This window comes from Geotrypetes seraphini, chromosome 1 (genome assembly GCF_902459505.1).
Source record: "Geotrypetes seraphini chromosome 1, aGeoSer1.1, whole genome shotgun sequence".
In the NCBI taxonomy this organism is placed as follows: domain Eukaryota; kingdom Metazoa; phylum Chordata; class Amphibia; order Gymnophiona; family Dermophiidae; genus Geotrypetes; species Geotrypetes seraphini.
In genome coordinates this window covers 251,992,104-252,006,688 of record NC_047084.1, presented here as the reverse complement: position 1 = coordinate 252,006,688, position 14,585 = coordinate 251,992,104, and the positions used below count along the sequence as shown (strand labels likewise).

Genomic DNA, 14,585 nt, shown 5'->3' with positions numbered 1-14,585 from the left:
TACTGCGTCCAATATTGGTCGCCATACCTAAAGAAGGATATGGCGATACTCAAGAGGGTTCAGAAAAGAGCGACACGCTTGATAAAAGGTATGGAAAACCTTTCATACACTGAAACATTGGAGAAACTGGGGCTCTTTTCCCTGGAGAAGTGGAGACTTAGAGGGGATATGATAGAGACTTACAAGATCATGAAGGGCATAGAGAAAGTGGAGAGGGACAGATTCGTCAAACTTTCAAAAACTACAAGAACGGGGGGCGCTGCTGAGCCCACAAGGAATGGCAGCGTGAGGGACTAGCTCCTGCACCAATATTCTGCAATCGATATTCTACTCGAACAAAAATCGATCTGCTCACGCTAAAAATTCATCAGAGTGACTCTGCACACTTCCTGTTACTACTTCTACCAAGTGAAAAGATCAGCGATGTCTGAAAAGAAGATAAATAAAAGACACAAGCCTGAGCCGTCTTCTCCCTCGAAGGCTCCACTTCCGGACACCCCTGCAGTAGTAATCGGGAGCTGCTGGATGAAATAAAGGAACTGAAAGGCTTGGTTACTGACACGAAATCTGATACGGAGGAAATAAATGACAAGCTCAGCACTCTTACAACAGAGTTCCTGGCAATTCAAACACGTGTTGCCTCCCTTGAAAACAAAATGGAGGTGAACACTAACAACATAACAGATCTTCGAAAGCAGGCACTGCGTATCACGGCGCTGGAATGGGAGCTTGAGGACAGCAACAATCGCTCACGTAGAAGTAACTTCAGAATCCTCGGTTTATCTGAAGAAATACCAGATCGTGATTTGATCAAACATTTATACACCTGGATCCCGAAACTCCTTGATCTCATCTTTTCTCAAGAATTTGAAATAGAAAGGGCACATCGTGTCCCTTCTCACCGCTCCTCCTCTGATCGCTATCCTCGCCCGGTGGTGGTGAAACTCCTTCGATATCAACAGGTAGTTGACATCATGCAGCGTGCAAAGATCCGTGCTCCTCTGAAACATGAGGGAGCCTCCATACTTTTCGTCCCTGACCTCAGTAAGTCGACGGCCTACAAAAGAAAACAACTTCTTTCGTATCGTCCCCAGCTGGATTCACAGAACATATCAGAACAAGTATCAAAGATTATTTTTTACTCAACCAAGCTGAACAGACATCCTGGAACACCTGATGGGACGCCTTTAAGGCATTTATCAGAGGTCATATCATTTCATACGTGGCTCACAAGCATAAAACTCAAAGAGATGTACTAAATCAAATGGAGCTGGAAATCCAAAATCTGGAAGCCTCACATCAGAAAACCCCCTCTGACATGTCTCTGCTCCACCAGCTCAGCAAACTGAAATTTAAATATAACACTATACTGAGCAAATCTGCTGCACACACTGTCTTCCAGAAATCTACATCATACTTTGCTGAAAGTAATAAATGTGGACATCTCCTGGCTGCATCCTTGAAAAATCAGACATAGCAAGTATAACCCTGGAAGATTCGACTGTTCTTACTGACCCTGCGGACATATCTCAGGCCTTTATGAGATATTACCGTACTCTGTACACCTCAGAACTTGATGAAGATGAAGGTTCTACTTCTTCCTTCTTAGAAGACCTCCCATGACCCAGAATAGACCCTGTAGACTCGGAAATACTAGACTCACCTATCACCATAGAAGAAATATCTGAAACGCTTCACACAATGGCAACCGGAAAAGCACCCGGCCCAGATGGCCTAACTGTAGAATTTTATAAAGAACTAGCTGATGCCCCGGCGTTGCACTGGTATTTAATTATAGCAATAACACTGTACATGGATTCAAATAAAGATACTTTATAGTGGTGAATGAAATTATTTTTTACAGCTTAATAAAAAGTACAATATTCAAATTATAATGTGAAATATTTGACAAAATGAATACAATACAACTAACGCAAAACGTGATTATAAACAACAATTTTAGTTTCACCTCCTGGAGCAAGAACATATAAATTCTTGGGTGAACCCACCCTTGAGCAAGCAACATAGAGTTGTGGGCCGCGAGACCCCCAGAACATATCACCCCAGGTAGTGAGTGATCTGCATACCAAGTTTCGTTCAAATCGGTCAAGCCGTTTTTGAATTACTGTGAGAATGGCAGCTTTTTACATTTTTTCCATTGACATGAATGGGTGAAATCTGATTTTCTGTTTGTAGCTCCGCCCACATGTGCAGGTGGGCCGCGAGACTCCCAGAACATATCACCCCAGGTAGTGAGGGATCTGCATACCAAGTTTCGTTCAAATCGGGCAAGCCGTTTTTGAATTACTGTGAGAATGGCAGCTTTTTACATTTTTTCCACTGACATGAATGGGTGAAATCTGATTTTCTGTTTGTAGCTCCGCCCACATGTGCAGGTGGGCCGCGAGACCCCCAGAACATATCACCCCAGGTAGTGAGGGATCTGCATACCAAGTTTCGTTCAAATCGGGCAAGCCGTTTTTGAATTACTGTGAGAATGGCAGCTTTTTACATTTTTTCCACTGACATGAATGTGTGAAATCTGATTTTCTGTTTGTAGCTCCGCCCATGTGTGCAGGTGGGACGCGAGACCCCCAGAACATATCACTCCAGGTAGTGAGGGATCTGCATACCAAGTTTCGTTCAAACCGGTCAAGCCGTTTTTGAATTACAGTGAGAATGGCAGCTTTTTACATTTTTTCCATTGACATGAATGGGTGAAATCTGATTTTCTGTTTGTAGCTCCGCCCACGTGTGTAGGTGGGCCGCGATACCCCCAGAACATATCACCCCAGGTAGTGAGGGATCTGCATACCAAGTTTCGTTCAAATCGGGCAAGCCGTTTTTGAATTACTGTGAGAATGGCAGCTTTTTACATTTTTTCCATTGACATGAATGGGTGAAATCTGATTTTATGTTTGTAGCTCCGCCCATGTGTGCAGGAGAGCCGCGAGACCCCCAGAACATATCTCCCCTGGTAGTGAGGGATCTGCATACCAAGTTTCGTTCAAATCGGGCAAGCCGTTTTTGAATTACTGTGAGAATGGCAGCTTTTTACATTTTTTCCACTGACATGAATGGGTGAAATCTGATTTTCTGTTTGTAGCTCCGCCCATGTGTGCAGGTGGGATGCGAGACCCCCAGAACATATCACCCCAGGTAGTGAGGGATCTGCATACCAAGTTTCGTTCAAACCGGTCAAGCCGTTTTTGAATTACAGTGAGAATGGCAGCTTTTTACATTTTTTCCACTGACATGAATGGGTGAAATCTGATTTACTGTTTGTAGCTCCGCCCACGTGTGCAGGTGGGCCGCGAGACCCCCAGAACATATCACCCCAGGTAGTGAGGGATCTGCATACCAAGTTTCGTTCAAATCGGGCAAGCCGTTTTTGAATTACTGTGAGAATGGCAGCTTTTTACATTTTTTCCATTGACATGAATGGGTGAAATCTGATTTTATGTTTGTAGCTCCGCCCACATGTGCCTGTGGGCCACGAGACCCCCAGAACATATCACCCCAGGTAGTGAGGGATCTGCATACCAAGTTTCGTTCAAATCGGTCAAGCCGTTTTTGAATTACTGTGAGAATGGCAGCTTTTTACATTTTTTCCATTGACATGAATGGGTGAAATCTTATTTTATGTTTGTAGCTCCGCCCATGTGTGCAGGTGGGCCGCGAGACCCCCAGAACATATCACCCCTGGTAGTGAGGGATCTGCATACCAAGTTTTGTTCAAATCGGTCAAGCCGTTTTTGAATTACTGTGAGAATGGCAGCTTTTTACATTTTTTCCACTGACATAAATGGGTGAAATCTGATTTTCTGTTTGTAGCTCCGCCCATGTGTGCAGGTGGGATGCGAGACCCCCAGAACATATCACCCCAGGTAGTGAGGGATCTGCATACCAAGTTTCGTTCAATCCGGTCAAGCCGTTTTTGAATTACAGTGAGAATGGCAGCTTTTTACATTTTTTCCATTGACATGAATGGGTGAAATCTGATTTACTGTTTGTAGCTCCGCCCACGTGTGCAGGTGGGCCGCGAGACCCCCAGAACATATCACCCCAGGTAGTGAGGGATCTGCATACCAAGTTTCGTTCAAATCGGTCAAGCCGTTTTTGAATAACTGTGAGAATGGCAGCGTTTTACATTTTTTCCACTGACATGAATGTGTGAAATCTGATTTTCTGTTTGTAGCTCCGCCCATGTGTGCAGGTGGGACGCGAGACCCCCAGAACATATCACTCCAGGTAGTGAGGGATCTGCATACCAAGTTTCGTTCAAACCGGTCAAGCCGTTTTTGAATTACTGTGAGAATGGCAGCTTTTTACATTTTTTCCATTGACATGAATGGGTGAAATCTGATTTTATGTTTGTAGCTCCGCCCACGTGTGCAAGTGGGCCGCGAGACCCCCAGAACATATCACCCCTGGTAGTGAGGGATCTGCATACCAAGTTTCGTTCAAATCGGTCAAGCCGTTTTTGCGTGATCACGGCACATACAAACATACATACCTCCGATTTTATATATATAGATGGATATTTTGAAAAGCCAACTGGTTCCAGGATCCCTAGAACTGATTTACGGATCCCTTCTATAGGCATAATCTTAATACATCTACACATAAATCCAGACGCCATATTGAGGCATTTCTGTAAAAAGAACTTCAATTACTTACTGAAGAAGGAGCATTCACTACTGATAGATTGTACCCATACAAAAAGGAAGATCCAATGGCTCCAACCAGGGAAGCAATGATTAGATAGCATGACCCATTCTGGAAAAAAAAATTCAGATTCTTCAACAAGAAACTCATGTAAACTCTCTTCTAAATCCTAATATGGCATAGGAAACCTGACAAAGAAGACAATTTAAGACGTTCAACAACAGAAGAAGGATAACTGCATGAAATGAACAAATGACCTTTCACACAAACAGGAAGATGTAGGTGATGAAGAATAGGATACAAAATCTGGTACGAAGTGGCTGAATTAGTACTGGAAGTAGCTGGTGACACTGGAGAGAAATCAGAAAGAGAAGAAATGCAAAACCAGCAGATGTGATATGAAAAGAGGCTACGATACAGAAGAAAACAGGAAGGGCAGGATACTATTATGATATGAAAGCCTGAGGATACAGGAAGTTAGTAGAGAAGCTAAAGCAGAAGTGGAGGAAAGTCAAAGTGGGAGACTTTCAAACGGTGGTCTGATGTCAGCCTCCTGCTATCACCTTCAAAAGATCACTTAGGAGTCTGTTTATTAAAGTGTGCTAAGCAGCTAGCATGCAAATTAGCACATGGTGTTAGTACATGAGAACTAGTAGAGAGGCCAAGGGTGAACCATCCCCAAAAGTGCAATTTGCCATGCCAAAGAGTGAGATTTTTCAAATATAAATGTAGAATGGTTTAAGTGTAGTGTTGCTTTGCAAATGATATTGGTTTTTCTTTGGAGCCCCTGAAAATACAAAGTGGGGAGCAATTTTCAGCTGAAAAAACTTCTACCCAGTTTCAGAGCATGGGTACTTGCAGTAAAGGGATAAGGAATGAGCAAGGGGAGGCACGTACTAATTTTCACACTAACAGTATACAGTTATGGTCAGGAACCGGGTAAATTACAGGCAAAGAATGTGTACGGATGATATGCTGAGGCCAGAGCAGTATATTTGCACTGAGTGAAATATTTACCATTGCTTTTTTTTTGCTGTTATGGTTCTATGACCATTGCCACCTTATAAATTCATGTTATAAAATAAGGTAAATCACTCACCTGTTTTGTTTTCATAGCTTGGTCTGCTTTGCTTTCTGTACTCTTTTTGTCAGTGAGCTCCATTCTATATATATCCTACAAAAAAACCCCACAGTAACACGAATTCAGTATGGGTGTTGGCAACACAGGCTGTGAATTAGAAATTAATCTCACAGCATCTATATCTGTATTTGGCTACACAAAGATCAAAGCAGGATGGGACATGCCACCATCTTTCATATCTACACAGTCAACTAGGAAATCAAAGGTTAAAACAGCTAAAGTTAAAAATTAGGGCTAAATTAGGATTTTTTTTTTCTGTAAGTGGTAGGGCTAGGACCAGTCAAGGAATTAGTCAAGGGAAATCTTGCTTCACCAATCTACTATATTTCTTTGAAGGAGTGAATAAACATATGGATAAAGAAGAGCTCATCAATATTGTGTATCTAGATTTTCAAAAGGCATTTGACAAAATCCTCATGAAAGACTTCTGAGGAAATTAGAAAATCATGGGATGGGGGTAATATCTTATTATGAATTAAGAATTGATTAAAAGATAGAAAACAGATTAGGGTTAAATGGTCAATATTCTCAACAGAGAAGGGTAAATAGTGGGGTTCCCCAGGGGTCTATGCTGGGACTGCTGCTCTTTAATCTAGAGATGGGATAACAAGTGAGATAAATACATTTGGTGATGACAAAGTTGTTCAAAGTTGTTAAATCAGAAGAGGATTGTGAATATTATGAGGGCCTTGTGAGACTGGGAGTAGAGAATGGCACGGGGACAAATTTATCCCCATTCCCGCAGGATCTATCTCCATCTTCATCCTATCCCCATGAGTTCTGTCTCTGTCCCATCCCTGATGGGCAGAGCAATGGCAATGGCAGATGAAGTTCAACGTGGAGAAATGCAAAGTAATGCATTTAGGTAGTAAGAATAAGGAATACGAGTATAGAATGTCAGGAGCAACTCTGGGTAAGAGCGAACAAGAAAGGGACTTGGGTGTACTGATAGATAGGACCCTGAAGCCGTCGGCACAATGCGCGGCAGCGGCAAAGAAAGCAAACAGAATGTTGGGCATGATAAAGAAAGGAATCACGAGTAGATCAGAGAAAGTCATAATGCCGCTTTATAGAGCAATGGTCAGACCACACTTGGAATACTGTGTACAACATTGGTCTCCCAACCTAAAGAAGGATATAAAACTGCTGGAGAGGGTGCAGAGACGAGCAACGAAACTAATAAGAGGTATGGAGAAATTGGAATATGAGGAACGACTCAAGAAACTGGGATTGTTCTCCCTTGAGAAGAGGAGGCTGCGAGGGGACATGATAGAGACGTTCAAAATACTGAAAGACATCGATAAAATAGAGCAGAAAAACAAATTATTTACATTGTCCAATGTGACCAGTCAAGGAATTAGTCAAGGGAAATCTTGCTTCACCAATCTACTATATTTCTTTGAAGGAGTGAATAAACATATGGATAAAGAAGAGCTCATCAATATTGTGTATCTAGATTTTCAAAAGGCATTTGACAAAATCCTCATGAAAGACTTCTGAGGAAATTAGAAAATCATGGGATGGGGGTAATATCTTATTATGAATTAAGAATTGATTAAAAGATAGAAAACAGATTAGGGTTAAATGGTCAATATTCTCTCGCTGTGAGAGGCACATACTGTAGGCAGTCAGCCGGCATGGACGACTCTCCTTCTCGCCATTGTGTCGTGGCACACCTGAAATCTCAGGAGGCACACTGGTATGCCGCAGTGCACAGTTTGCAATACACTGAGATAAGTATTTAAGTGCCAGTTTATGCACCTCTCAGATGTGAATAGTTCTAAAATGACTACCTTTGCTTTCAATAGCACATACACTTTTAGCTTTTGAGAGAAATGCAATTTTCAACCAGGGGAATGTATCTAATAAGTAATGAGTGCGATAGGGATGACTGTGCTCTCCTTTTGTTATAATGCTCTTTGTGTGCCTTTTTTAGGCTTTCCTATAATTAAATGATGTTCCTTCTATTTTATTTATTTTTACTTAATTTTATATTGCAAACCACCATGATCCATGACAAGAGGACATGGTTTGAAGCTAAGGGGTGACAAGTCCAGGACAAATGTCAGGAAGTTCTGCTTTACGCAGCGAGGGGTGGACGCATGGAATGCTCTTCCACAGGAGGTTATTAAGGAATCCACTGTGCTAGGATTCAAAGGCAAATTAGATGCACATCTCCTTATGAGAGGCATAGAGGGATATGGGTGATTAGAACAATCAGGTGTATACCTGACTGGGCCTCCGCGTGTGCGGATCGCCGGACTCGATGGACCATGGGTCTGATCCGGAGATGGCAGTTCTTATGTTCTTATGTTCTTATGTTCATCTGCACAAGCCTTGAACACTGTTTAAGGCTTGTGCAGATAAGGACAAGATTGCAGGGATGGGGCATGGAGAGGGACAGAAGTTGTGGGGTTGGGACAAGGATGGAGATAGATCCTGCGGAGATGGGGACAAATTTGTTCCTGTGTCATTCTCTAACCGGGATATTGGGTATCAAAATGGCAGATGACATTTGATGCAAAGTGATGCATGTGGGAAAGTGGAACCTGAACTATAACTACATGATATAGGGTTCCATATTAGGAGTCATCACCCAGGAAAAGGATCTGGCGCCATTGTTAAGAATATGTTGAAACCCTCAGCTCAGTGTGCAGCAGTGGCTAAGAAAGTGAATAAAATGTTAACAATTATCAGAAATGGCATGAAAAACAAAGAAGAAAATGTTATAATGCTCTTGTCTTGTTCCATGGTACAGCTACACCTCAAATATTGTGCACAATTCTGGTCCCCACATCTGAAAAAATATATAGTGGAATTAGAAAAGGTACAGAGAAGGACAACAAAAATTATAAAGGGGATGTGCTAAAGCAGAGAAGGCTCATGGGAGATATGATAGAAGTCTATAAAATAGAGTGGAGTGGAATGGGTCGATATGAATCGCTTGTTTACTATTTCTAAAAATATTAAGACTAGGGGGCATGCAATGAAGCTACTAAGTAGTAGAGAAAATATGTAATTAAATTCTGGAATTCATTGACAGAGAATGAGGTGAAAGAAGTCACTTTAGCAAGGTTTAAAATAGGTTTGGATAACTTCCTAAAAGAAATGTCCATAAATCAGTATTAAGATGTATTTGATGAAATCCACTGCTTATTCCTACTATAGCATAAGTAGCATAAAATCTGTTTTACTCTTTGACATCTTGCCAGGTACATGTGACCTGGGTTGGCCACTGTTGGAAACAAGATGCTGGGCTTGGGTGTGGCTTGAGAGTGCTGCGGAATGGTCGGGTAGATTTGAAGCTCCTCACACCCAGGCTATTTTTCAGTTATTTTCAACCTTAAAAGTTTTGTGGGTTTAAAAAAAAAAAATAATAATCCTTTCATATCCAATAATAGATGATGGCTGGAACAAAACAAACTAAATTAGAGGTAGCTTTTGTGTCAGGAGGAAAGAGCAAACGTGTGTAACAGGATCAGGTTACTCCCTGCGAGATTCCATTGTCTGACACTGATGGAGAAATTGATTTACTGGATCTGATGGCAGAGCTGAAAGCTATTAAGCTGATTACTACAAGCAATGTTGAACAGCTAGTAGCTGTAAGAGAGGAAGTCTCCAGTTTAACAAAGCAAATGACTTTGGCCAATAATAAGCTGGATCAGCTAGAGAATCGTGTGGCTACTTGAGGAGAGGATCAGACACGCTGTAAGAAAGACTGTAAGTTGCTTAATGAGATGGCAAAGCAGCTAGAAAATTTTGAAAATAAATCACGTAAATGAAATGTACGTGTTCTTGGTCTGGCAGAGGGTTTGGAAGGAAGGGATGCTATTTTATTTTTGCAAATTACTTCCAAAGTCATTAAAGTTCCCTTTGGAGGTAGAAAGGGCACATAGAATCTCATATAGAGGTTCAAACAGTAACTCTGGTCCCAGGCCACTGATATTCAGTGTTTTAAGATTACAGCATGCCTTAGAAATTCTTCGATTAGCAAAGGAAAATAGAAATTTGAGATATAAGGATTCATAACTGCCATTTGTTTCAGATTTTGCTAAAGCAAAGGCAAATCGGAGGAAGCAATTTTTATCTCTAAGGTCGGATGTACAACAAATTGGGGCAAGATATGGCCTTCTCTATCCTGCCATTATGAGGGTTACCCATGCAAATCATACAGTACAGTATGAAGACCCTGCAAATACATTATTCAGCAAGCACAGCCCATGTCCTAAAGTTTTCCACTTAAGGCTTTTCTATGTGACAAGTTTAAAGAACATGGGGTGATTTTATTTTATTTTTAATATAATTCAAATGGTCTCACAAAGAAATTATTTCAAAGGTTCATTTATGCAATGTGGAAAGGAAGAAAGGATCCCAAAAGGAGAAAAGAAGGTGCATTCAACATAACTGGAACCCATTCAAGGGTTAATTGGAATATTGAGCTAGTTGTTATCACTAAAATCAACACGGTCTTTCATGCTGAGAATGAGCAGGCTGACAGTTGAAAGTATTAGCATTTTACAACTTACAACGGTTTTGCCTTGAAGAATGTCCGTTTGGCAGCTATGGTGATTGTTCTGGAACGTGGATGTGTCAGAGGAAGGGAGATCCATGGATACACTGGAATAGCAGAAGGAAGTACTATGAGGTTTCTGCTGGGAAACTGGAAGTATAACTGTGTACAGATGAAAACGAGGCTTGAATCTCCTGGTTCTAAAGTTGTACTTGGAAATTGCAGATAAAGGTTTTTGGAGCCTTTTATCAGAAGTTTGCTGCCACGGAAGATAATTGGTTGGTGGATATAGTAGGGAAATTGTTGTATGGACATTCTTAACAAAAGGAGGAGGAGGAAAATTCGGTCTGGAAGCTTGTGTTATGGATTGCATGAGAGATTGCATTAATTGGGACTTTTCTTCATTATTACTTGATAATTGACTGCAAAGTATAAAATATTAAATGAATTGATGATCGATATTCTTTAAAAACACATTCAAGGGTTAATTGTTATTGAATGAATTTAGATGGGTTTGTTATTAACTGAGCTAATATTAGTTTAAGGAGCAGTGTGTGTATGTTGTTTATTTATGTATGATAAAAGGTGAGAGTGGGTTTCATTGAATGGTTGATCTGAAAGAATGGTATGATTGTGACGATTCTGTGGGAACTAAATGATCTTTTTGTTTTCTTTTCTTAGTATTAACAATAAAGGTACCCACTTATTAATTAAAGGGATAATGGGAATGTTAATGGAATCAAAAATAAATATTTATAGTAAGGTTTGATGATTGGGGGTTTCATGGGGTGAATGTGTGGGGAAGGGATGTAGGTTTAATGATTTAGATAAGAAAAAGATATTTTTATTCCTATGGTTCACTAACAAGTTAAATAGAGCTGATTCTGAATATATATATATTAAAAAAAAGAGAGTATATATCTATGTAGCTAGAATAATAGGAAGGTTGATAATGAAGTCCTTAAGGAGTTTGGCTTCATAATGAAAATTATATGTATTTTATAGAGATGTTTAGATTTACTTTATTAGAATTGCTTAAAGGAAGTGTGTTAAGACATATCCAGAATAGGTAATAAGACTGCAGCTCTTTTCGTATAAGGACTTGAATTTTAGATTAATTTATATTCGCTTTATAATATATAAATAAATTATTGATTAAATAGTGATGAATATGAAGGAGTATATATAAAATTAAGGTATCATTAGAAATAGCTACTTGGAAGACGATGGCTCAAAGCATGATGATCACAGTGCTGCCATTCAGCTTCGTTTTGCAAGTGAAGAGAGGCATAAAATTCTAGAAATGAACAAGAAGTTAAAACAGAAAAATCAGCAACTGAAGCAAATTATGGATCAGTTATGGAATCTCATCTGGGATATTAATGCAATACTTGCCATGCGGAACTAAACTGTATATTTTGCTCTTTTGTGCTTTTTTTGTTTGTTTTATGACTCGAGACTGACTTATTTACTGCAAAAGATATGGCATTCTGTTTTGTCTTCAAGAAATAGTTATCGTATTATCTGAATTAAACTTCAAAACCCAGTGGAAAAAAAAGAAATATCTAAGATGCATTATAATTAATTAAGAATGACTAGCTTTTTTTCTATTTTATGAATTATCAATATTAAGTTAATTTATTTACTTGGGTACTAATTTAATGATAATTCATGTTTGTATTTGATTTGGAAAGAAGGTTGATTCTTGTGGAATATAATATGAGATGCCTGGGGAAGAGCTTTGAGTTCCTGATCAAAATTGGTGCTTTCAGGCATTCGTATTATAAAGGGGGTAGGGGAGGGGTGGGGTTTTATATAGGGAATTAAGGATGTGTATTGTTTATACGAGGTTAGGTGGGGTTAAGGACATTGCAATACATTTTCAGATCCCCTTTAATTAGAATGCTCAGTATGTTGAAGTTATATTCATTAAATGTCAATGGGCTCAATCATCCAGTCAAGAGAACTAAAATTCTTAACTTCCTGAAACAACAAGACGCTGATATTTATTGCATCCAGGAAACTCATTTGAGTGCTTTAGAGTCCAGTAAGTTGGCAAAAGGGTGGGTTAAACATTGTTTTTTTTGCTCCTGCGGTGGGAAAGAAGGCTGGAATGGTTATTTTAATTAACAAAAGGTATGTGGCTTCATTTAAATTACTCTCTTATGATCCTTCAGGGCGGTGGGTTAAGGTCAGTATGAGCTTAGGGGAACATGTTCTGACACTCATTAACATATATACTCCTAATTCATATCAAATTGAATTTTTTAAAGATCTTCAGCAGTTGATTCTACCACTGGCTGCTTCTGATTTAGTGGTTAAGCACAACAAATACACTCAATTTTTGCCAAAAATCCTACAATAGAAACAACGTAACGAGGCAATTCAAGTCACTTCAGGGTTTGTTTGAAGGGCGCTCAGGGAACTAAACCTATATTCACAACTCACAACCAGAATCATGTGATTATAATATAATATAATATAATATAAGTGAAGGGTACTCTCAGTGTGAACCATCAGCGATAGGAGTCCAGCTCTGGCACTTCACTTCTGGGTCAAGGCGAAAAGCCTCCACCCCCACACCATCATTGAGCACCCTGGTGTGCTGCAAATTAAGTAATTCAATAAATCATTCAAATAATAAATCAGTGAATAAATCAAATATAATTCAACGAAAAATACCTGAGCGACCCCCAAACAAAACCCTGCCAGCCAGACCCCCCAAAAACATTCAGCAAAATCCAAAACAAAAAATCACATACAAGTTGAAAAAAATACTTATCTGAGACACTTCTCACACATTAACGAGCAAAAACCGCGCCAGGAGAAAAGGTTCAACCACGCTGGTTTCGGGGAGGAGCCCTTCTTCAGGAACCTGACCCCCGACGAAAACATGTATAGATTATGTTTTTGTGTCTGATTCATTTGTGAATAAGGTTATAAGGGCCACCATTGATACAATCCTTCTATCAGATCATGGTGGAGTGTGGATTGAATTTAAAGTTGGAGAACAAGAACATAATAGACCTGTGTGGAGGTTCAATAATGCATTGCTTGCAGATTCTAGCCTTATTGAGGAAGCACTGGATAAAGGCAGGTATACACACTTTGGATGATGTGATATCAGATGGTAAGCTGCTTGATTTTTCACGATTGCAACACAAATTTGGACTTAATAAATCACAAAGTTACAGATGGTTGCAGTTGAAGCAGGCCATTCAGGAGGGGTTCCCTGAGTGGAAAAATCTTACAAATCAATATAGCTTGCCGATCTTATGTTTTCAAGTGGACTTTCTGGGGCACCAGGCCACTCAATGGTATAAAGTAATATCTGGATTTTTGAATAAGAAACCAAAAACTAGTCTTCGTGGCATTTGGAGCATTGAGATTTAGCATCAGATTACTGCGTCTCAATGGCCACGAATTTGGACTTGGAGGATGAGATGTACGGTGTCAGCATCTATGAGACAAACTTGGTTTTTCTTATTACATAGAGTTTTTTGGACCCCCCTGTTCGTCTACATAAATTAGATAGCTGGGACTTTGGATCATTTACTTTACTATTGTTCCTTGATACTGCAGTTTTGGAGGTCTATTTGGGACCAAGTAAATAATATGTTAGAGAATCAAGTGGCTTTATCTTATGATACTATTTTATTTGGTACACTTATGAGAGCTAAAAGCCAATTATCAATGAGAAATAACAAACTTCTATTAGTAATGACAGGAGTTGCCATGCAGCTCATTTTAAGAAATTGGAAAAACTGCGATAGGTTGAATTACTCATTTTGGTGGGAAACCCTGTGTTATACTTATAAAATGGAATGTTGCATGGCCATACAACAGGGACGCTTTAAGAATTTTATGGATGTTTGGGAGCCATTGGCTTAACATTGTAAAGAGGAATAAATTTTCATTTTGTGGACATGTAAACATATACATCTTGGGGGGGAATGGAAATGGCAATGGTATTGATATAGGAATTTATAAATAGTTTCATGAAAGTTTTGATTTATTTGTTTGTTTATTAACTGGGAGGGTGGAGGAAAATTTCTTTGTGCAGTAATATTTGTAAGGTTTGTTGCGCTTATTATATAATGTATAAATATGTGAATCATTTATTGCGCATTTATAGTTTGAAAATCAATAAAAAAAATTTTAAAAAAGGATGCTGGGCTTGATGGACCTTTGATCTGTCTTAGTACGACAGCTCTTATGTTCTTATTTAAATGATGTTCATTTAATAAAATAAGTACCGTATTTTTT

The 14,585-nt window shown here is 39.5% G+C and overlaps 1 protein-coding gene across 4 annotated transcripts in view; it reads right to left on the bottom strand.

Moving 5' to 3' along the window:
• Nucleotides 1–10,441, bottom strand: part of SLC2A9 (solute carrier family 2 member 9) — a 201,470-nt gene extending 191,029 nt beyond the window's left edge. For all 4 annotated transcript variants that reach the window (XR_004539921.1, XM_033949181.1, XM_033949198.1 and 1 more), the window contains exons 1-3: nt 10,336–10,441; nt 5,768–5,842; nt 4,681–4,779 (exon numbers count right to left, since the gene is read on the bottom strand). Coding sequence is in view for 3 of the 4 variants with exons in the window: in XM_033949181.1 (XP_033805072.1) it covers nt 4,681–4,779; nt 5,768–5,842; nt 10,336–10,419 (258 nt within the window). In the remaining variant the exon portion in view is untranslated. The remainder of the gene's footprint in view (nt 1–4,680; nt 4,780–5,767; nt 5,843–10,335) is intronic.
• Between the last annotated feature and the right edge of the window lie 4,144 nt (nt 10,442–14,585).